The sequence below is a fragment of the Condylura cristata genome, unplaced genomic scaffold (assembly GCF_000260355.1).
Source record: "Condylura cristata isolate star-nosed mole 26May11 unplaced genomic scaffold, ConCri1.0 scaffold00017, whole genome shotgun sequence".
NCBI classification, from domain to species: domain Eukaryota; kingdom Metazoa; phylum Chordata; class Mammalia; order Eulipotyphla; family Talpidae; genus Condylura; species Condylura cristata.
This window is the reverse complement of record NW_004567118.1, coordinates 27,602,294-27,626,242: the sequence shown is the minus strand read 5'-3', so window position 1 is coordinate 27,626,242 and position 23,949 is coordinate 27,602,294. Positions and strand designations below refer to the sequence as shown.

The window sequence follows — 23,949 nt, the reverse complement described above, 5'->3', positions numbered from 1 at the left end:
TTAAATTTAAAACCACCAAAAGATAAAATAGGAAGGACTAATTTAACCAGAAATGTATAAACTTATTTACACATTCTGAAAGAGCTGAAAGATGGTGTGAACAAATGGAAAACATATCACACTCTAGGAAACTTCAGCATTAAAGAATTATACAATAATCCCAACTCCAAAAAAATAAACAATTGCTTTTCCTTTTTTTGGAATAGATTAGCTGATACTAGAGTTTGTGTAAAAAGATGGTGCACTGATAAGGAACTGAACTTATAAAACTTATGACAAAGTCTCTAAAGTTTAGAAAAATGTGATTCTAGTGCATGATTACAGAAAGATTAATGGAACACATTACAAGGTCCAGAAAAGGACCTAAATACATGTGGGGATATATTATAAGACAAATCTCATCTAGAAATGTTAGGGTAGATGACTAAAAAAAATGTAGTCAGCCACAAAAGCAGCAGCCAAACAGGAAAAACAAATTAATACTCTTCACCAATTAAATTCCAAATGTACTGAAAATTATCTATGTAATAAAATCAAGAATGGGCTTAAAGAAAAAAAAATTTCTTTTCAACCTTGGTCCCTATAGTTACACATAGTAACTATGTGTAATACTTGACAAAGAAATAATTAAAACATCTCCAAATAGTGGACTGAAGTAAGATCAAAAAATCCCTTTTTAGGGGAGGACTTGACAGAAACAGGAACTCACAAAAATTGCTAAAGAAGTCTAAAATGGCTCTATCAAAGTTAGAAATGCATATCCCCTTCGTGCCAATAAATAACTTCTTAGATAGTTCTCACTATTAAACATGTGAAATCCCTAAAGTTATTCAGCACTATATTTTTGTACCAGAAAAAATATATGTATTATATATGTACACATAAATAGGCTAGAAATAGAAAAATCTATAGATTGAAGACTAATTTTAAAAAGCACAGAACTGTGCATATTATGAAATAGCATAAGGCTATGAAAACTAATGAGAAAAGCTATAAGCTGGTTTGGAAAGATCTCTAGGATACCTGATTAACTGACAGAGGCATACTGTAAAATGGTTTGTAAAATATGCTGTCATTTGGGTAAAAGATGAAGGCTAATTAAAAAGATACATATTTGCTTAAAAGAATTCTGGAAGGACATGCCCAAAGTTAAGGATATTTATTATCACTGAATGGGTCAACAAAGTTAAAAAGGGAGCTTTTCACTGCATACTGGTAACTTAAATATTGTTAAATTTCTTAACCAGGTGAACATATTATTTATGCAAAATAACGCCCTCCTTCCTTTCCTATTGGGAATTGCTCCAGAGATTCTGGAACCGTGAGAGAAGTCTAAAGATAAAGGCAACATTGATGCTGAGAGGCAGGCCAAACCCAAAGACAGCAAGAAGTTGAATCTGTTACAACAGCACTGAGCTGCAGAATTAGTCAGGCCTCCCAATTCTCTTAACTTCGAACTGCTTACTTACTAGGTAAAAATATTTTTGGTTAGTTAAGTCAGTTTGAGTAGGGCTCATGTCAGCTGAGGGCATCGGAACTGCTTTTTAAGAGCAGTGAGCAAAACCAGACACCCACTTCAACACTGTGGGGTTAGTAAGAACAACCCTAAGCTTTTTCCATCTAGGTGCTTTTCTTTGCCCTCCTCCTGTGCTACAGACACAACCTCCTCTTCTAGCACTCACACATGCACATTTGCATTTAATTTCTCTGTCTTGTATGGTGGGGGCTGTTCATTGTGTTTATGTTTCCCCTACCTGACAGAATTCAGGTATTTGTGTGACTTTTTCATTCAAATCTTCGTCTTTCACTGAGCAGTTCGTATCAGATACATAAACTAAGTGGTTTTGTTCTGTTTTTCGTTTGTTTGCTATTGCATTCCCAGTACCAGTGCTTAGCACGCAGTTGACAACAAATATCTACTTAATGAAAAGAGGGTTCTACTTACTGCAGTGTTTTTGATCCCTTTACTATTTTTCATTAAGTTAGAAGAAATGTTCTCAACGGTAGTTACCACCACCTTGCCTCAATTATCCTCAGGCTCACTAAAATTAACAGCAAAGCTTTCCTGACCTCAGAGTGTCCTTCACATGTCAGAAAACCTAGGAAGTTAGTGTTTTTCTGAGCTTAACATAAAAGAGATGTGACTAATTCATCTTTTCACATGAGCAAGCTAATAATGTAGGTGCATATTCCTTAGGAAGTTCCTACTTCTAGAGAAGTAGATTGATTATATATGTTAATAACGTTAAGCAACATAAAGCATAAATCAGTGGTCCTTTAAGAGATCTCAGTACTATCAGGTAACTGATAGTAACTGATATTTAACTGAAATAAAACATTCAATGATTTACAATTGAGGGATACTTTTAATGTACTACTTAATATAAAGTTTTCTTTTGCCCACCATGGCTGCCTATAAAGTGATAGAAAATATAAATTGGAAGTATCGTGTTTCTTTTTAAATTTTTAACAGTTCAAAATAAATGTCTGAAATAAAATGTAAACTTCACCCTCTAAGGAAAAATGAACATGTCATTTTATCTTCTATTCTTTTGATTTCTGCAGCTGGCCTGCTTAATATACCATTCTTGACACATAATGACCATCTCAACCTCTAAATAACTTCCTATTTCCTATAATCCTCAATCCATCAACCTCAGTTGATGGTGCAAAGATTAAAGCTTAGCCAATTAGCCGCCTACTACAGCCAAGTTAATCACATAATCTTTGAGATGGCCAGAGCAGTGGAGTATGCAATGATTTTTTTTCTCTTACAAAGATTTGACTAATTGTGAGACTTAGCAATGCTGTCAAATGTAAAGGGCAGTAGGGTTTTAAATTAGAAGCTGTGTCTCTGCTTTTTAAATCAGGGCTTATCTTCTTCTCAAAAACATGTTACACAGAAACTTCTTTTAACAAGTTTCCAAAAGCCCAGACTAGTCATCCATGGCTTATTTAGACTAAAGTCTCACATCAAGGCTTATTACTTTAGAATAATGATCAGTAATCCATAAGGTAAAACAAAGACTTCATCACGGGACAGCTACACATTCAATTATGTGATTGCCACATGAATGTCTGTTCCAAGAAAATGCTAATTCAAACTGAAGTTTGCAATACTCTCCTTAATAAGACCTCATATGAGGAGGAACCGAAGAGAGATGGAAATGGAGGACTAGAAGGACTACAGGGGAAAAAGAAGGGGGGAGAGAGAGAACAGGTAAAGGGTTTGGGAGAGAGTGAGCAAGACTAGATTACTCAAAGGAAATAGAAAAAAGGGACAGGGGCGCCAGGAGGACTGTTCAAGGTTCCAAGTGAGTCATGGTCACTAGGGTCTTACGATCTTGTAGTCAGTTTTCACAGGGCTTTGAAATACTGATTGACAAATTAACTCCAGTTACCCACCATTCTAGCACTGAAGACAAAACATGACTCTAACACTTTAAAGTTCTAGATAATGTGTTTCTGTAGGTCATGACCTAAGAGACAGACATGGTGCGCCAATCCCTCACACCTGTAATAAGGGAGTCCACACTGATGCCAAGATCAACAAAAGCAAACAAAAACGTTTGAGGAATACAGAGATTAGAGAAAGGAAAACGCTGGAGCACAGAACAAGGGATTAACCTTGGAGAGGAGCAAGGGCATTTTTGTCTGTCACTTGAGATGCCAATGAAATCAACTGCAGAGAAGGAAATGAGGTTTCTCTAAAGCCAGAGCTGAAAAGTTCTTGGCAAATGGTATCAGAAATGACTAGGCAAACTGAAAATCAGAAGGCAAGAGGACAAGATAAAACTGTGCACAGAAACTCATGATGCTACCTACTGCTCAATTCAGAATCTTTGAAGGCTAAGGCCAAACAAATGAATCAGTAGGGTATGAGAAGATGACAGAAGGGGAGACCTCATCTGTGCGTGATAGGAATAAAAAGGAAAAAGTTAACATTTGAACAGGCAGGTGAGTGAAATCAGAAACCAGAAACTGATGTCAAATCCAAGAATCTATGTTGATTTTTAAAAAATATTTATTTATTTATGCATACGGAACTGGGGTACAGGCCAAAGGTGCAGGAGCAGAATGCAGAGCAGGATAGAGACAGTGGGGAGCAGAACAGGCAGACTGACAAAATACACTGCTGAGGGGAGCAGCGGGTGGGTCAGGAGAAGTCTGCCACGCCGTGTGGGTCACCTCTGGGGCAGGGATCGAACTTACGTTGAAGTTGCTTTAGCTTCTTAGTGTTGTGTTTTAACCTGCTGTGCCACCAGGGAGGGCACTCTACGTTGATTTTAACATATATTCACTTGCTAGTCTATACACTTAATGCTTGCCTCTAATGCATCCACAATATTGCTTTCCTCCCTGATGAGTTTGGTCAGCGCTATCTGGATGTCTTTTTCATAGCCCTTTAGCAGATATCCCACAGATTTTTCCACATCATGTGTAAGAATGCCTTCATCTAGTATACATTTTTTAAAAAGATTTATTTATGTATGCGTACAGAATTGTGGTACAGACCAGAGATGCAAGGGCAGTGAGAGGATTCACCAGAGAGAGTGGGGAGCAGAACAGGCAGATTGGTGAAGTATGCTGCTGAGGGGAGCAGCAGGCAGGTCAGGAGAGGTCTGCCGCACCATGTGGGTCGCCGCGGAGGCAGGCGGGAAATCAAACTCATGTGGAAGTGGCTTGAGCTTTAGTGCTGTGCTTTATCCCGCTGCACCACTAGGGAGCGCCCATCTAGTATACATTTCACTATTGACCAGGTTCTCCCAGAATATTTTGGAACAGTTAGACCAAACTGTGTCTTAAAACTCATGTTGAAGTCTTAAGCCCTAATGCTTCAGAATCTAATTTTTGGACATAGGTTCTTTAAAGAAGTAAGTAACTTAAAATGAGGTCACTGGGGTGAGTCCCAAACAATATGACTGATATTTTCATCAGTGGCAGTGTGGACACAGACACAGAGGAACAACCACGTGAAGACAGAGAAGCGGCCATCTACAAGTCACAGAGAGATGTCTGGAACACAGCTTTCTCCTATGGGCCTCAAAGGAATCAGCTCTGCCAATATTACTGATTGTGGATTTCTAGCCTCCAGAAATGTAAAAAAATACATTTCTATTTCCTAAGTTATCTGGTCTATGGTACTTTGTTAAAGCAGCCCTAGCAAGTAACAGAGACATATTCCTGTTAGAGTGGGTATATGAGTCTAAAGCAATCCTTAATCAACAAGTTTTCCCCTCCCAGGCTACCTGCCATTCGCTTTCTTTCCACCTGCTCTGATTCACCCTCCTCATGATAATCCCATCTAACTCATATGGGTCTCTTATTCGCCATCTCTGTTTTGTCCATTTTCACCTGTTTCAAAGCACTCCTCAGGACTCATTTCTCTTACATACTTCTAAACAAAAATTTTGTGGAAGCTTATTCTAAATTATTCCAAACCTCTGTCCCTAAACAAGACACATAAATATATATGCTTCACACAGTTCCATCTCGAGAACACGTAATTAAGGAAGATCACTTTTCCTCATGCTTTCAAGCCCTCCAGATTTCAGTTACCGTAGCTTCATAGCTTCTAAGCAATCTGGTCTTTCTCCCCATGCCACCCCAACTATTCACTAACAAGTCACAGTTTTAAGGCTCACCCACAAGCCAGCCCTAAAGGCAGGAGTAGAGGCAGTCCCAGTAGGGCTTCAGAGGGGCTCAGGAGCCTCCATCCAAAATGCTTCTGCCACTAACCTGTTTTGCAAACCATCCCAGGCCAGGTAGGTTCACCATTGGCTCGGGCAGCTTAATAGGGAAATTTGGAGTCCTCGACATCATCCCCACAGGTTTTTTTTTTACTAGTATACAGGGGAAACAAGCCAGCAGCAACACAGAAACTTGGGCCCCCTGCAAATCTTTATATGCTCTTTCCTCTGGGTTTTCTCTGATATTCTTTCCCTCTAGTGGCCAACACTCTCCTCTATTTGCTCAGCCAACTCTGAGTGAATGACACCACCCTTAAATCTTCAGCCTTCAGGCTCAGGTGTGTACTATGCATGCCCACACCATCCTCCAGGTGTCCACCATCAGGTGCCCGGACCCTGAGCCCTCACTCACAAGCACCTCCTGCATTTAAGGTCACAGGTGATAGCCACAGAGGCCAGTGGCATAAAGCCTGACCATCTTCTATACCTGCCAAATTCCCTAAAATTCATCCATCAAAATTCATTTCCCCTGGCTTAAATTATAGGGCTCAAGGAGGTTTCAGTTAAACTACCTCCAGTAAGTCACCACCAGCTATGGGTGCCATGGCTAGAACTAGTATGCAACTGTTTACACATAAGCTAACAAGGGGCCACAGAATGAGATCCAAATGGGAGGATGGAGGGCGGAGGATCGGGTGCAGAACATGGAGCAAGGCTGGCCAGGCTCCTTTCTAGCACTTGGGGGCATGGCAGGAGGAACAGAAAGTCCCCAAGACAGGAAAGCAGCAGCATGAGCTACATCCCAGCCTAGGGTGCAAAATGCTTCAGGAGTAACATCTCATATTTGTAAAAGTGTTAAGAATTTACAAAACCCCACATAACTCTAACCATCAACTCATCTGGCTCAAACTACAATAAAAAAGCAGCAGAAGACCTACCCCTCCTCCACACTAAGGTCAAGGATTCTGAAGCCCAGCCAACAGACTAGTTAACAATAAAGCTGCATGTCCTCGAACTCCTGGTCCAGCTCTTAGTTATGGTGAAGCATTTCCACCTGAGGACACACAAATCAAAAAGAGATCTGAACCCTGAGAATGACTTGTTGAATCTTGTACCAGATACCTGACTCTCTCTGAGACTCAGTTTCTCTTCTGTAAAATGGGATGTTATAAAGAGCTGACAAATGCACATAAACCGCTTAGCACAGAACCTGGCATACAGAACACACCCAGCAAAAAACCTGTTCTCATTACTAGTGTATCAGGACAGAGTTCTCTCCCTGCCACCTGTTAGACTCTTCCTGAGGAACTGCCTCCCCACCTCACCATACTGCTACCCAGGCCTGTCAACAGACTACATGATTCTGCAAGACAAAGTATGTGGGCTTGACACTTTCTTTTCTCTCTTCTCTTCCATTTTAATTTTGTTAAGTCTCTTAAGTGACCATGATGCAAAGTGTCATAATCAAGAACAAATGACTTAAGGGCCTCCCCAATGGCACAGGGATTAAAGTCTCAGCACTATGAAGCTATCCGCAGCCACTCTGGCCAGGGAGCTGACCCACATGGCACAGCAGACCTTTCCTGTGGTACAGCAGACCTTTCCTGTCCTATCCCTTGCTCCCCTCAGCAGTGTATTTCAGTAGATTTCCCTTTTCTGCTTCCTACTCTGTGGTGAATCCTCTCACCACCACCTCCCCACCTCTGGCCTACATCCCAGTATGCATAAATAAATACATCTTATTTTTTTAAAAAAAAGAACAAATAAAGCAGGATTCCTCAAACTGCAACATGCATTCAGAGCACCTGAAGATCTTGTTAACATGCAGACTTGGATTCAGTAATCTGAGGTGGAGTCTCAGACTTTGCATTTCTCACACCTCTCAGCGGACACCAGCGCTGATCACGTACATGTCCCACTTTAAGTCACAGGATACAAAGATTTCACATCACAGAAAAGGATGACAAGCAAGAGGGGACCAAAAACTGCAAAACCCAGTGCATAGGATGAACTCATCAAATTACGTAATACAGAGCAGTAAACAGCCAGACACACAGCCTCATATCAAATGGTAACCGCTGTTCACTTCCACCACTACAAAGTAGAAGCCTGGGAGTGCTTTCTTCTCCTCCTTCACCCTGGGGCTTTACCTAGTCGCTACCCCCCTCATTCCCCCACTGGCTGTATTCAATTTCTGGACCAAAGGAGCTCTTCCTTCAAAGTGAAGGCCCTTCTTGACAGACGGTACTTACTTTTCTCCTTGGAGCCGTGAGCTCGCCTGTTCTTTTTCACCAGCCTGAGGTCACCCCTCTGCCCACTCACGTCAGGCCTGTCCACAGGACTGCTACCCCGAAGAAACACCCAGCACCACAGCACGTAGCCCCATTGCAGGCTTCTGATTTGTTTACAAACCCTGCCCAGGACACAACTCCTTACTCAGCAACTCCCTGTAAATAAAATTTTATCTTGCTTCCTATATTTCACAATTTCTTTCTAAAAATCTTGAGTCACATGCTCCTAGGAAGAAGGAACAACAGCAAGCCGCTAACCTCTCAGTCTGACTGGAGGGCAGGTTTTCAATCCTGGTTGAAATCAGAATCACCTGCGACTGCCCTCCTTACCTTACCTCATCTCATTTCATCTCACCCCTCCCCACCCCACCCCGTCCCACCCACACCTATTTAACTGACTCAGGTAGCCTGGTAATGAGTGGTCAAGGGTCAAAGACCACTGCCCTTGGGGTGCTATCTTATTCCTCACCAGGAACTAGGCAGAAAGAAACAGTTCTCCACAATGAAAGCACCATCCTTAGAGGTGAAGGGAGAGTAGCGAGTTTCTAAGCTCATTTCCTCCTGTGACAGTCCCCATAATGAAGTTAAGGAAGTTCTAGAAGCTAGAGGGAAGGCTAATTCTAAAGACAAAACAATTTATGGTTCATTGACCTTAATCCTAGAAAGCCAGATCACTGTACTGGCTCTTCCAATAGAGCTGTTTAAACAAAGCAGCTATCAGCTCTGTGGAATGTGATTCCCTTGCTAGCAAAGAATGGGGAGCAGAACCCCACTGCACTCCTCTATCTTATGTCCTTCTGGAGCACATACTTTCAACATGCCACTGAGACAAAACAAAGCAAAACAAAATAATTAACTTCATTTTCCCCATACATATAAGTACATTATTTAAGAGGCATTTAAAGGACAGCCCACACAGTAGAGGGCAACCCAATACAAAGAAACATTCTGACTTCAGCTGTAGTCTATCTAAATGTTCTCCCCTACCCCAAGACGAGATTCAGCTGACCATATCTAGCTTACTAAATTTAGAAAATTAAGGTGACAGAAAATTAGTCAAATACTATACATGAACAGAATATATTTTACTAAAGAAATCAAGTTATTTAGGAAATAGCTGGAATCTCTGCAAAAAAAATCTTCACCCACCATATGACCCCTGTGAATGAAAACTTCATACCTGATGAGATCTGGTTCTGCACCCTCGTTCTTAAAGGATGCCAGAAGTAGTCTCTCTCGAGTTACAAGATCATCCAGTAAGTTCTGTCTTCGGTCTCCTTCAAGCTGTGTTCTGCAGACATCTTGTTAAGGTCCAACTGTGAGTGAATTACCCTGTTTTACCCATTACATTACTAATTGAGCTCTTCAAGTCAGTTGTAAATTTTACAGCTGCAATGGCCTTCAACTTCACTTATCATTCAAGTAAATCCTCACAGAGGAGCTTACAAAATCACAAGATCCATCATGAGCAAAAGGCCAGGTAAATACATTCCTTTCAAGGACTAATACTGAAATATTTAGTCCTGTCAATAGAATAATATGATTCAGTGATTCTTTAGCTTTTGAGTGACTGGTGTCAGAGTTCAAGGGTACTTTCCCAGATGATAGTACCTTAAGGTATTCTTGTTAAAAAGAAAAGGAAGATGAGGGAGGTTCTTAATATCTCTCTTTGTTCTACTTTAACATACCTGGAATATATTTTGTAGAGAGCTATGATAGGAAACAGATTTGCTCTAAATATTATTACCAAGAGTTCATTATTTAAACGTTTCATGACCTTAAAGAAAATTAGAAAGAAATATTCACATTTTAGTGTTATTCTTACAGACATGCCAAACGATTCAAATTTTATTTGTCCCATTTTAACCACTATCCATGACCTTGAACCATACATTTCACCTTTATAACTCTGTTTATTTATATATATAACACCCAATAATCCCTAACATCTTTTCCAGCATAATCCATAAATTATGGCTACAAATAATAAATCAGGACTAAATCCTACTTTATATACTAGCTTTCTTGAAGCAAACTACAGGAGTTCTTCTAGACAGCATGTGTGTATGCATATATGTATGTTTCAAAAAACAATGTAAATGTTGATGACAAAAAGGTATAAAGAGAACAGTGGAAGAAACTAACACACTTTTGAATGGACATACTTGATATGAGACAAAAAGTAAGCAGAAAAATAAGCCATGAACTGAGTTTTTTTTAGTGTTTACTATTATAAATTAAATAATTTATAAATTATAATTACAATTATATAGTCATGAATTATGTAATAATTATATGTATAATTATAGAAACATATATAAACATAAGATTTATAAATCTATGACTTATATACAATTTGTTATTTATAATTATTAAATTTATAAGGTATAAATTAAGTATTTACAAATACTATAGCTAAAAAGCCTAGTGAGTCATCTCAGGCCACAACTACTTATTTTTAGTAAAACATTAATGAGACTACTGCTTTGATTTTATAGATACTTTTCTCTTTAAAAAAAGTTATATTAAACAGTTAATAAGGCCCAAAAAATTCTGAGAGATTGGCAGATCAAGTAGTAGCATCACCATTCCCTGGGTGGGAAAACTATGTCCTAGCATAGATTATTTTACTAATTTTGAACAGAAAATTGTGACTAGCTGGTACAATAACAAATAAGAATCATTACAAAATTTCCCCAGTAACAGACAGTAGTTCAAAAAATCCTAAATCCGGCCCTCCCTGGTGGCGCAGCGGGTTAAAGCACTGCACTAAGAAGCTAAAGCCACTTCTACATAAGTTCGATTCCCGCCTGCCCCGGAGGCGACCACATGGCGTGGCAACCTCTCCTGACCCACCCGCTGCTCCCCTCAGCAGTGTACTTCATTGATCTGCCTGTTCTGCTCCCCGCTCTGTCTCTGGTGAATTCTCTCACCCTCCGCATCTCTGGCCTGTAACCCAGTTCTGTACAGATAAATAAATAAATCTTTAAAAAAAAAAAAATCCTAAATCCCCCAAGCCGATGTAGCTAAGCAGTGTTAGTGACTTTGGATATTTAAGAAATATTTATCAATGAATTCTCTCAACATTCCAGAATGCCACATTTTCCAGCATAAATCACTACCACTGCTTTTCCATTTCCTACTTAACTACAGTAACTAAGTAGCGCATCTTGGAAACTATGAAGTGGCAACTGTAACTAAGAAAACAGTGAGCTTAAGTACTTTCTCTGTACTGACAAATGACCCAAACACTGTTCTTTTGATCAATGCAACACCAGGAATAAATACTGATGTCTTTTAAATTAGTGGTAACTTGTCAATAAGGCAGAAAAATTTTCTTCCATCTAGAAGAAATTCCTGAGTGATTAAAAAAAAATTACAAAAGCTATGGCATGAATTTTACAGGACAATATATGAATTTTAAATTGTGGAAACTACTGATTAAATCACCACACTAATTAGTCTTTTCTTACATTCTATGGTTTATCTGTGGTTTTGTTGTTAGTATCTAACCACCCAAACACAGATTTAACTGGCTGTAAGATTTAAACATAAAAAGAAAAATCACAAAGTATCATTAAAAGACATAGGAGAACTTTTTATAATCTTGGGGAAGTCTTTCTAGCAAAATTGAAAACTGAATAGTTATGAAGGAAAAGACAATTCTACCTATATAAAAATTTTAAATATATGCAGGACAAAAAGACAAGCTACAAACTCATTGCAGAAAAAGTTTTAAAAGGCACAAGACAAAGCCGAGCACAGAAAAAAGACAAACCAATAACTAATAAAATGGGAAAACTCTTTAGAGTATAAACCTTATACTTCTATGTTTTTATAATTATACATAGAATTGTTACATAATTTATGACTATATAATTATAACTATTATTTATAAATTATTTAATTTATAATAGTGAATATTAAAAATAAACTCAGTTCAGGGGCTTATTTTTCTGCTTACTTTTTTTCTCAAGTCAAGTATGAGAAATGCAAATTGAAACATGATGTCATCTTCACCTACCCTATCAGATTAGGAAACGGAGACAAGGCAGGTTAGGAAAGGAACAGGAACAAAAGTACTCTCAGACATCCTTGGTTGGAATGTAAATAGGCTCAACCAACTGCTAGATTGACTTCTAAAGATTTATCAAAATTTAAAAGGCACAATCTTTCAACAGGAATTTCTCCTGCAGACATATTCACACACCTACACAAATATAGGAACAAAGATGCTCGCTGCAGCATGACTTATAACATCCATACTGGGACACCCTAAAGTCCATCAATAAGGAACTTAATCCACTCCATAATAGAACAATTGATAGCCTGAAAAAAAAAATTTAAAAAAAACTAGGGAGAGCTCTTCATGTACTGATGAAGTAATAATTGTATGACCATGAAATAATATTGATATATTGTAGCACTGCATAGTGCACTTACTGTATAGAGGTTGTTGGTACAAGAGGCCAAAGTGTCATCTAGGCAACAATCTCCACTGCATGAAAATGAACTTAAGGCTTGAGGGGAGGGGAGGGCAGGGTGGCGGTGGGTTAGAGGCAGTAAGTGGCTGGCAGGGGAAAGGGGAAGAAGGGTAAGTAGAAAATCAGGTGCACAGTCAAAGGTAAATTCTGGTACTTCCTCTCCCATCAACTTGGTGAATAACCAAAGAAGGTCAGAGAACAGACAAACAAGGAAAACAAAGATCTACCCTAGTATTTTGTCACTGGTGAGCCAATCTGACCTATCATTATTCCATTTCATGGAAATATCTGGTAGCAGTGAATTTAGATCCTAACTTCATATTGCCAAGGTGTTTAAGCCTAGCCTGCCTGCAGTGACCTGGTAAACACTCTGAGAAGATGGTGTAGCTTAAAGATGACTCTACCCCTGTATGAGGCCCACCCCCAATCTAACTCCTAAATTTTCTCTTTTTTGGTAAAAGGCTCAATAATTTGGGTGGGTATTACTTATGAATTAACTGTTCTAGAGCAGGAAGAAGCTTGTAGATGACTTTGTGTTTGTGGTGTGTCATCACTGAAGAACAGCAAGTACACAGTTGAAATTCTTAAAAATCAGGAGATTTTTCTGGCTCACCTAACATTTAACTTTTTTTGTTGTTGTTAAGATTTTATTTTTATTTGTGCATACAGAACTGGGGCACAGGCCAGAGGCTCAGGGGCGGCGAGAGGCTTCACCAGAGACAGAGTGGGGAACAGAACAGGCAGATCTACGAAGTACACTGCTGAGGGGAGCAGCGGGCGTGTCAGGAGAGGTCTGCCACGCCATGTGGTCACCTCCAGGGCAGGCGGGAATCAAACTCATGCGGAAGTGGCTTTAGCTTCTTAGTGCTGTGCTTTAACCCACTGTGCCACCAGGGAGGGCCAACTTTTTTTTTTTTAAGTTAACAAACTCTAATGGACATCTATTAAGAAGCAGGTCAGGTCCTTCTTCAAAAGCAATGATCACATTTTAACTACTATTTAATTTTATTTTAAAGATTTATTTTATTTATGTATACAAGAGCTGGGTTATAGGCCAGAGGTGTCAGGGTGGGGTGGGTTAGGGGTGGGGGGCAGTGGAGAGGATTCACCAGAAACAGAGTAGGAAGCAGAATAGGTGGATCTACTAAATACACTGCTGAGGGCAGCAGCAGGTGAGACATGAGAGGTCTGCTGTGGCATGTGGGTCAGCTCCCTGGCTGGGGATCTAACTCAAGCTGCAGTGACTGCCCACAGCTTCATAGTGCTGAGATTTAACCCCTTAACCACTGACTACAAACTCTCTAAGGAAGTTTGTAAATTCTCCATGTAACATTCTACAACATGTTTAATTAGAAGTAGCTGCTAATTTTCAAGGAGGGCTCACTGTATGCAAAGTGTCTTTCACACATATAGTTTAATCCCCACAACAACCCTTACAAGCCAAGTACATTTTTATTATCTCTAACTCATAGTGAAAGGAACAAGGCAGTTCTTCTCAAGTTAAATAACTTGCCCAAGGTGACACGGCAAGTATTGATAACTTTTATTTAATACACACCATTATGGGGATCTAGTCCTATATATAAATATATTTTCTCCAATCTTTGCAAATGTTACAAAGTAAGTATAATTATTCTACTCCATAAATAATGACTAAGGCCCAGAAGGACTAAACTTTGAGCCCTGAGGAAGCAGCCTCAGCTTAGTTCTGTCTGGTTCTAAGGTCAGTGTTGTTGCCGCCATACTAAGGGGTCCAGAATTTTGGGTAGTATGGAGCAGAACTACTTTTAAACAAATTGGGGAGGGGTGGGTGGGAAACCTATGTAAGTCATCAACTATATAGTATTAAAGAAAAGACAAAGCTACCATCTACTTTTATTATCATGGTAGAAAAACAAGGATATTTTAACACCAAAAACTAGAAAGAACATTTCTACCAACATAAAGACTATTGTGTCTTTATTTTTCTCTCAATATTTGGTGCTCATGTAAACTACCATAGACAGGCATGGTGCTGAGAACCAATTCATCTCTACTGAAGCCATGAGGGGCAGCCCTAAATGCACAGTTAGCATTTCTATACCTGCATTCACTTGGGTCTTTTGTACAGAGATTGCTGCATCTATCCAATGACTTGTCTAGCCACATGTTATTTTTAGCCCCAATATAAAGTGGAGAAAAGTTACTTACAGATTTTCCAAAAAAATATTTCTACAAGACTTCTCCCAAAGTACCAAAATACGCCTAAAGAACCATGTAAAGAGATGTTTAATTCTCTTTATAGTAGTATAGTAAAACCAATCACTGCCTTTGAAAGCTAAAAGGGAAGTTTCACATAAAGTCAATTCTAAGAGTAATTCTGGTGCTGCCTGAAATTTCACATGGGTCTCCTGTAGCACACAACTTTTCTCAACTGGTAAGTAGTTACATTCCTGTCTGTCTCTGAGCAAGCACTGTGAATAGAAGTTTATGGTTTTCAGCAATTTTCAAACTCTCTGGCTGCAGGATTTGGGCTTATACATTGAAAACTAATTCAAAGGCAGCGATCTTTCATTTTAATTTCATCTATTCTTAACAAAAGAAAAAAAAATTCAGCAAAGAGCAGTAACGTCTTACGCCTAAACTCCATGAATTTAATTGTTTAAAAGGTATTTTAGAGGACTTATCTTTCTGGCCACAACTCGTGTTCTTTGGAAACTTCACAAATGCAGAAAGGCATAAATTTATTAAGAACAGCACCATAAACTCTCAACTAACAGACACACTAAGGAAATGTGGTTTTCAAATGTTCACATTAAAAAAGTCACCCAATATTAATTATGTCTAAAAAGGGATTAAAAAGTCTACTGGCAATTTATGGACAAAAATATTTCTAAGAATTACAACACCATAAAGTATATCTAATAAACCACAATGAACATGTTTAATCTTTCTGATGATTAAGAAGATTCTTGAGGATTTGAATTATAAACAGGATTTGTCTTGGCACTCAGTAACATGCCAATTAATAGAGAATTCTAGTTGAAGACATGCCAGATGACAGTTGACTGGTTTATTTCTACTAAAGCAGAGTCAGTCTTTAAACAACGGCTTTGGGGCCAGACAGCCCAGCCTTTGAATCCTACCTCATTTCCCAGCTGTGCCGTCCAGAAGTTACTTAAGCCCTCAAAGACTGCTCTCCTCAGTATGAAAAATTCGTCTGCTAGAGTGTTGGGTTCCCTTTTCAGCTTCAACAGTGACTTGAATCAGCCTCAATACCTTGTTTATAAAAAAGGGAAAGAACCACCAAAACAAACTAGTAATTTGGGATCACCAATTAATGACAAATTTCTCTTATAATCTCCAATCTGAAGGATAACTGCCACAGAATTATTAAGAATGTTTGGAGAAGGGTAGATGCAGAGAACAGAATTACAAAGAGGCCTTCCTAATATAAAAGCTACCTCCTTCTTTCCATTGTAAAAAGAAATGGTCTCCCCTAAAAGACACAGGTTTATGAGCACTCTCATGAGGTAGATTCTATGAAATCCACTCTTAGTACTAGAAGTAGTTCCAGAAGAAATAGATCCAATTACTTGGGAAAAAAATACAATTTGAAAGAAAGTTGTTCTATTCCAGTTCAGTTTTTTGTATCTCCTAGGAAATTCCAAATTATCCACATTAGAGTCCTTAGATATTTTCACTGTGTATTTAATAGCTCTAGTATTTTTAAATGCCTTGAGCTTAATTCAGCAATTTCTAAGAGCAACACAAAAGCAAAGTCTGTAAGATTTCAAAAGGCGGCCAAACTGAAAGTATTTGGAAGAATAGTCAATTATTATGATGACATGATTAGGACTCCACAATAACTAGCATTAATAAAAAGAAAAGTTCTTAATTTGTATTTTTCTTATCCTTTAAGTTTAAATATTTGAATATGAATTGCAATTAGTTACCTTAATGGAAGTTAGCATTTGCATAGTTAATGTTATATCACAAAGCAAGGTATTTTTCTAATGTATGAACTTTAGGTAATAATTTTGCATATCTTGCCCTCATGCACAGACTTTCTCACACTAAAACTAACTGATTTAGGGCCTGTGGAATTATATAAAATAAAGTAGCTCTTTATATAGTAGATTCACTGTCAGGAACCAAACCATTCCAAGTACAGTGCAAAGTTACAAGTTAGATGTTATCTAATTGTGTTTGAAAAAAAAAAAAAAGACCCCAATTATTTATTGAGATTAAACTTTTATTTGAAATCTAAGTGGGCTAGGCTTTTGAGTATCTGCAAAGTCATGCAACTACTCTAAATTATGGCAACACCGTCCTGCTAACATGAAGGCACCACACCTGGAAAAAAATCAGTTTAAAACACCTATTATTTTATCTAAAAAGTCATATTCCTACATTCCCCCACATTTTTAAATTGGGCAGTAACAACCATTTCCTGCAACACCAAACTTTTGAATCTAATGTGGACTACTGCCATTTTAAAGAAATGATGAGAAAAGCCCAGTTCAAAGTCAATTTTCAAATTACTATCAACTCAAGTTTAAGCAATTAACTAACAGGTAACAAGATATATGTATTTTCCAGATTATGAATTACATAGTTGACCAGATTATGAATTTCTTAAAAAAGAAAGTGTTTCAATACTTGACAATGTTGGTGGCATGTACAGATAACATTACAACTTGTTTGAAGCAAGTGTTCTACCTGCACTCCAAAATTCCCAAACTATAGAAGTATCTGTACTAAAGAATGGAGCAAACAAGTCACATCTCAATAATCTCACATTAGACTCAAAGTTTGGTGTTGCACGAAATGGTTGTTATTGCCCAATTTTAAAAGATGGGGAAATGTAGGAATACCACTTTTTAGAAAAAATTATAGAAAGTGTCTTAACAAGAAGAACAAAAAGACGTATGGTTTTCTACCAGTAGTAATGGCCTCTCAGAAAAGAAAATGGATCTTTCAAAACTAGAAACTCTGGAAGCAGAACCAGAGCATACCATGGATGCTGGCCTACAGAGCAGTGGCTCACCATCTCTGAGGCAGCCTGCACAGGTGGCAGTGGTGGCACTGGGCAACTACTGTCCTGCCAGGGGCACCAGCTTCCTGCACTATAAAGGTCACACCAAATAAGTTAATTCTTTCAGTATGTCTTGCTTTGCCAGCATATTCACTGTAAAACAAGAAACAGACACTTAAAATAGAAATCAAGATTATAGGCAATATTTTGGAAACCAGGTCTTCCTCAAGCTGTGGAAAAATCTGGGTGGCCTAGATTCCTTCATTTCTTAAAATAAGACTGCTTTTCCTCCCACTCTAAGACAGAGGTGGAAATGTTTACATGGATACATCTGATGTGTTGACACAGCTCTTAGCAATAAGTCCTTCAAAAGGGCGATCTTTTCCTTCAGATTCTGCAACAAAGCTCTGATTGTCACGGTAAGCTGAAAAGAAAAAAACACATCCTAAGTATGCTGTCCAGAAGTATAGGATCTACTAAAAATGCTACATAAATGATGCTTACCATTCCATGATTTTGTCGAGAAAGCACTGGAAGTGTCACTAAGCCTCCTAATGACATCCACAGAGTTGTAAGGAGTTTTAATGATCATCTGGTCCAGGTACCTCCCTAATGTTAGTAACTAGTATACAACCTGACCAGGTGATAAATCAGTCCACACCTAAGTACTCAGATTGACAAGACACTCTCACTTTGTCTTCAAAATCAGTTAAATTCTATTCCCTGAGTGTCTACCTTCTGATCCCACTTGTCTACCTTGAAGCCATGCAGGAATTCCTGTTCCCCAGTATTTGTTCTCCAATGAAAACCCTACAAAGATTCCCCACTGCAAACAAGACATCAAATCTCACCGCCATTCCTGCTGGTCTTCTCTAAAAGCGCCATCTAACTTTAGCCTATCTAATAGTTGTTCAGGAATATGTTTTATATACACAAACAATGTTAGCCACACAGAACAATTTTTTCCAGGTGTGTACGGATTTGCTCCAATCATTCTGCAACCTGGAGAAAATTTTCATTTGTGACTCTAAATGCCAACGTAAAGGATGAAGGGAGAGTACTAAGAGAGAGTCTCAAAAAATCAGAAATATGAAAAGTAAAATTATCCAAGTAAATTGAACACTGTCGACCACAAATAAAATCAGATGTATTAAAGAAAAAGACTATCAGAGGTTTCACTTGCTACTTATTAAAAGTAGCAATTATACAACTGCAGGGCAAGTAGAACTCCCTCTAGATTAGCAGGATCATGCTAAAGAAAAACAAGAGAATGTCAGAGGCTAACCAAGGCCTACACACCTCAAGCAACCCTCCAAGGTATCCACGGCCAAGAAGTCTAACCTCAACTATTCTAATACCTCTGGGAACCATGGGAAAACCACCCACAATGTTTACGGTGAAATGCCAAGGAAAGCAGACCTTTCCTCATTCAAGAAAAAAGAGCAAAACAACAGGAAAAGCACCACACATGCACGCACGCACACAGGGCCCCAAGCCTCAGGAGAATCTACAGACCAAAACCATTCAGCAGAATGTGTAGCCATCAAAAAGTATGACTGAAATCTAAATTTCATAATTTATAATTTATAAAAAGAAAGAAATTAAGTCATAAAATGACATATAGCCCACACAGGGGAAAAAAAATTCTAGGAATTAATATATCAAAATGCCAAGGGTAGTTATCTCTATGTAGTGGGATTTCTTTTATAAGGGCAGGATTACTTTAATAATCAGGGGAAAATTCCCTTTATTGTAATTTAACAGATGCTCCTCAAAGCACAGTAAAAGATGGAAAACCTAATCATATTTTAAGGTAATACAACCATAGTAACAAGTACTGACAGAGATAAAGAAAATAAATGTGCCAATTTCCCCTAAGGATTATAAGCGTAAACATCTTCTAGTGGTATTAGTAAAATCAGAATTACATTAAAAAAGTCTACTAATATATCAGCAATTAGTAGACTTTGTCCTAGTAATTAAAAAGTAGTTTGAAGTTAAAATAATAATAAATTTAACAGCATTAATGATCAAAAATAAACATGATTAATATATCATGGGGAAATAACTAAAATAAAGAGAGAAAATTAAGAATGAAAACGTGCTGCCTTAAATGCAACACTATGTAACTTTGGACTTTAAGTTCTAACCAATGCAGTAAGACAAGTTAAATATGTTGATACAAGGACTAAGAAGAAGATGAAATTATTATTTACCAATTGATAATAATCAATTTGGGACAGTTAAGAGAATTAATTGTAAGATTACCAGAAACAAAAAAATATAGTATGGTTAAAAAAATTCAGTATGGTGATGAATCATAAAATGAAAAATTCAAGGACAGTCCTAAGTTTTAAGTAACAGCTAGGAAAAAGTTTTCTAAATTATTACTTTTAAATGTCATTAGTAATATCAACAAAATTTATGCAATTACACAATAACTTCAGGAAATATTGCTGAATGAGGAAAAGAAAAATGCTCAATATTATAAAAGTATGAATGTTCCCCAGTTTAGTCTATACTACATACTTATTCAAAGGTTGAGTAATTTATACTATGTACTTATTCAAAAGTACTCTTTCATTAGAGAGTAGGAATTGAGCTATAGGACAAAATATTTTTAAATAAAGCTATACAAAATACACTAAATGAAGAAAAAAATAGAAAAATCAGAAATATAAGTAATGAAGGGGATCTTAAACAATAAGATGTGGAATCTACATTAAAGTCTTCAAGAGTGTGATGGTAGAAGTTACTAGCAGCCCTATTAGTGCAGCAGAACAGAGGGTTTAGAAAGAGTATAACTGTATAAAATTCAGTGAATAAAACATGAGATATTTCATACCTTGGGGGCAAGGGAATTAATAATTTAGCAACCAGGAAAAACTCAGTTGCCTACAACAGACCAGTATAAGCTCCAAATATCTTAAGGAGTTCTACGTGATTTTTTAAAATTAAAACTGAAGAAAAACTTAAGTAAAATTTAGAAAATTAGATAAAATATCTATATAATCTCTGGGGCTAAAGTGTCTGTAAACATCATCTCTCCTTACCCCATACATAAAAAAAGACAAAAATGCTAATAATTTCAAATAAAAATTTTTAAAACATACATATGTTTTTAAAATGTCATTTATAAAATCAAAAGTCAAATAGAAAAAATTTTGTATCACAGATGCCAGATGAAGGCTTCATATACTTAACAGAAAGAGCACTTTGAAATTAGAAAATATGTCAGACTATGGACAAACACTTATGCAGGCAATTCATAAAGAAATAAATACAAACAATAAATATGTGAAAAGATATTCAGTAGTATAATAAAATATGCTTACTAAACTATTCTATATCTTCACCTAACAGAGTTAAAAAAATTTCTTTAAGATAATCAGAATTAGTGTAGACATGTAATGCTGATATATATCTAGCTTACAATGTGATATAACTTAAAGTCTACATTGACTTGGGCAATAATTTAGTAAAATTGAAACTTCTTTTATAATTAGAAATAATCTAACTGTCCAAGATGGCAATTGTGGTTAAAAAATCAGAGATCTAAATATAAAAAATAAAACCATGCATTTTCTAGAAAGATATAGGAATTAATCCCTTTGTAGCCTGGAAATAGTGAAAATACAAGTGCAATTAAAGATTGATAGCCAATTTCATTAAGGGAAAAAAAAAAACCTCATATGGGGCCCTCCCAGGTGGCAGAGCCGGTTAAAGCACAGCACTAGGAAGCTAAAGCCACTTCAGCTGAATTCGATCCCTGCCCCCGAGGTGACCCACATGGTGCAACAGACCTCTCCTGACCCTCCCGCTGCTCCTCTTAGCAGTGTCCTTCATCGATCTGCCTATACTGCTCCCCACTCTGTCTCTGGTGAATCTTCTCACTGCCCCTGAACCTCTGGCCTGCACCCCAGTACTGTATGCATAAGTAAATAAATCTTTTTTAAAATTATTTTTAAAAAAACTCATATGGCTACAAATACCATATGCAAAGTTTAAGAACAATGAAGGAGGAGATGTAATTATAAAATGCCACAAAGAGCATATGGCACTAGTATATTAGGAGTTGATACAGAGTTAAAACAACCAACAACTCAATAGAAAAGGGGCAGAAAACAGAAAGATAGTTCACAGAACAGCTACATAAATTCACTTGTACTTAAGCATATGAAAATATACTCTACTATATGAGAAATGCAAATCTAAAATACACAGAAATATAATACCCCACTTGTAAATTGACAAAAATTCAGCGAAACAGAATTGCTCACACACTATTGGTAGCGTTGCCACAAGGGACAACCCTGTGAAGGAGAATTTGGCAACCAGTCCAAAAATCACATATGCCCTAGTTCTGAGAATTCTTTCTTAAAAGGCACACCCAGAAACAGATGTACTACTATCACTACTTCTACTACTATTTCTACTTTTACTACTACTATGACGAAAACACAAAGTTATGTATAGCAGCACTCTTCACAGCAGCAAAAGAGAAACAATCCAAACATCCATCCTTAGGCAGCAGACTAAATAAACTTGACTTCTACAAAAGAGACTATCATACAGCCCTAAAGAAGAACATTCAAGTGATTAATGAATTTATATGGAGAGCTTAATGAATTCATATTAATTAATGAATGAATTAATGTGAATTAACCTATCCATGTTATATTATTAAATAAAAAAGCATGAAACAAATGAGTATCTTGTCTAAAAGGAAGAGAAATAAGAACACACAGAGATACATATTTCTGAAGAAACCAGAAATTAATTTAAAAGATTTGACCTATAAGAGGAAGGCGAAGAGATGAAAAAGAATGAGAAGGAGGGCCCTCCGTGATGTTGCAATGGACTAAGCCACAACAATATGAAGCTATCAGCAACCACTGCAGCATGAGCTCAGTCCCCAGCCATGGGGTGACCTACATGGCATGCAGACCTCTCCTGTCTCACCCGCTGCTCCCCTCAGCAGTGTACTTTGTCAATCTGCCTGTTCTGCTCCCACTCTGTCGCTAGTGAATCCTTTCACCTCCACCCCCTCATCTCTGGCCTATACCCCAGTTCTATTTGCATAAATAAATATATCTTTAAAAAAAAGAATGAAATGGAAACAAAAATATAACTTTATATTTAATTTTGACTTATGAACAACGTAAATGTTTCACATGTTTAATATTAAATCAGTAAGGTTAAAGAAAAAGACGACTCTCAAAAGAGAAAATAAACAGAAACAAAAGATAAAATAAGAATAGAGTAATCAATTCTAGTAACTTTAGAAGAGAATAATCCCAGTATTCTTGGTGGAATTTTCCAAATAAAATAAAAAAAAAAAGACACAAATTCTAATCTTAGTGTGTGTAAGGGTAACAGTGCAGCATTCTGAAACTAATTTCTATAAACTCCAAGAAAGTCTAAACAAGAAAATACATCAATGCTTTTATAAAGCAGGGTTCTCAGTCAGGGGAGAAACCTGTGGTGTTGGATTTGAATAAAAAATATTCATATGAAATAATGATTTCTCCAAATTTCTATTTCCTAGCCAAACCCTACCACTGTTTTTTATAGTCTGCAAGCTATAAATGTTATTTTGTTTACATTTTTTAAAGGTAAAATTCATATAATAAAAAAGACTTATCTCTTTGGCACAAATGGATACTCAAGAGTGTAGAAAACATTGCCTCTTGTCCTGCAAAGCCATAAAGATTTAACTATCTTGCAGGGGAATGTACCAACACTTGAACTAGACTATAAAATTATTAGAAACTTTTAAGGTTAAATAGGCAAAATTAAATAACATCATACTTCATTTAGTCTCCATTATTAGATAACTATTAACTGAGTCTGTCAATACTGCAGAAGAATTAAGACAATGGGTTCACCTCCTCCACATATTGTTACAATCAAATTATACATAAAGACAAAGGTCACTGATGACTACTGTATACATAAAAGGGATGAGAAAACAGATGGGACAGGAAAGGGTGCAATTTTATCATTTTTTGAAGCATTACCAGGGCAGGCAGTGCAACCCGAGAAGTGGCTGCTGTCAGGAGTCTCCCGGCTATTGATGACTGACCAGGGTGTGTGCTAGGGGCAGCAGGATGGTGCACAGAGCTGGTGTTGCAGGACAAAGAGTTTATCTCTGAGAAACTATGGGAGGAGTGTTGCAGAGACCCAAGGTAGGATGCTAGAGTTATATGCTTATTGAGAGATTAAAGTCTGCAAGCGCAGATGTCATACTAGTAACTAGGCAGCCAGAACAGAGCTGGGGAGTTAAATACCCTGCACTCCTAAATAGGGGAGATTGGGGATCTTGGACAGTCTTGGCAACTGCTAGTGAGGGACTAGAAATATATGAGGTGGGAATTACTGCCTAGTATAACAAGAAGAAATAACATACACATACATGAACCAAATGATGAAACATAAAAGTACATAAAGCGGCCCTCCCTGGTGGC

The 23,949-nt window shown here is 37.5% G+C and overlaps 1 protein-coding gene across 2 annotated transcripts in view; it reads right to left on the bottom strand.

Annotated features, from left to right (window-relative positions):
* Positions 1-23,949, bottom strand: part of STX8 (syntaxin 8) — a 218,605-nt gene that overhangs the window by 186,806 nt on the left and 7,850 nt on the right. For both annotated transcript variants that reach the window (XM_012726710.1, XM_012726711.1), the window contains exons 3-4: positions 17,812-17,906; positions 9,162-9,272 (exon numbers count right to left, since the gene is read on the bottom strand). In XM_012726710.1, the coding sequence (XP_012582164.1) occupies positions 9,162-9,272; positions 17,812-17,906 (206 nt within the window). The remainder of the gene's footprint in view (positions 1-9,161; positions 9,273-17,811; positions 17,907-23,949) is intronic.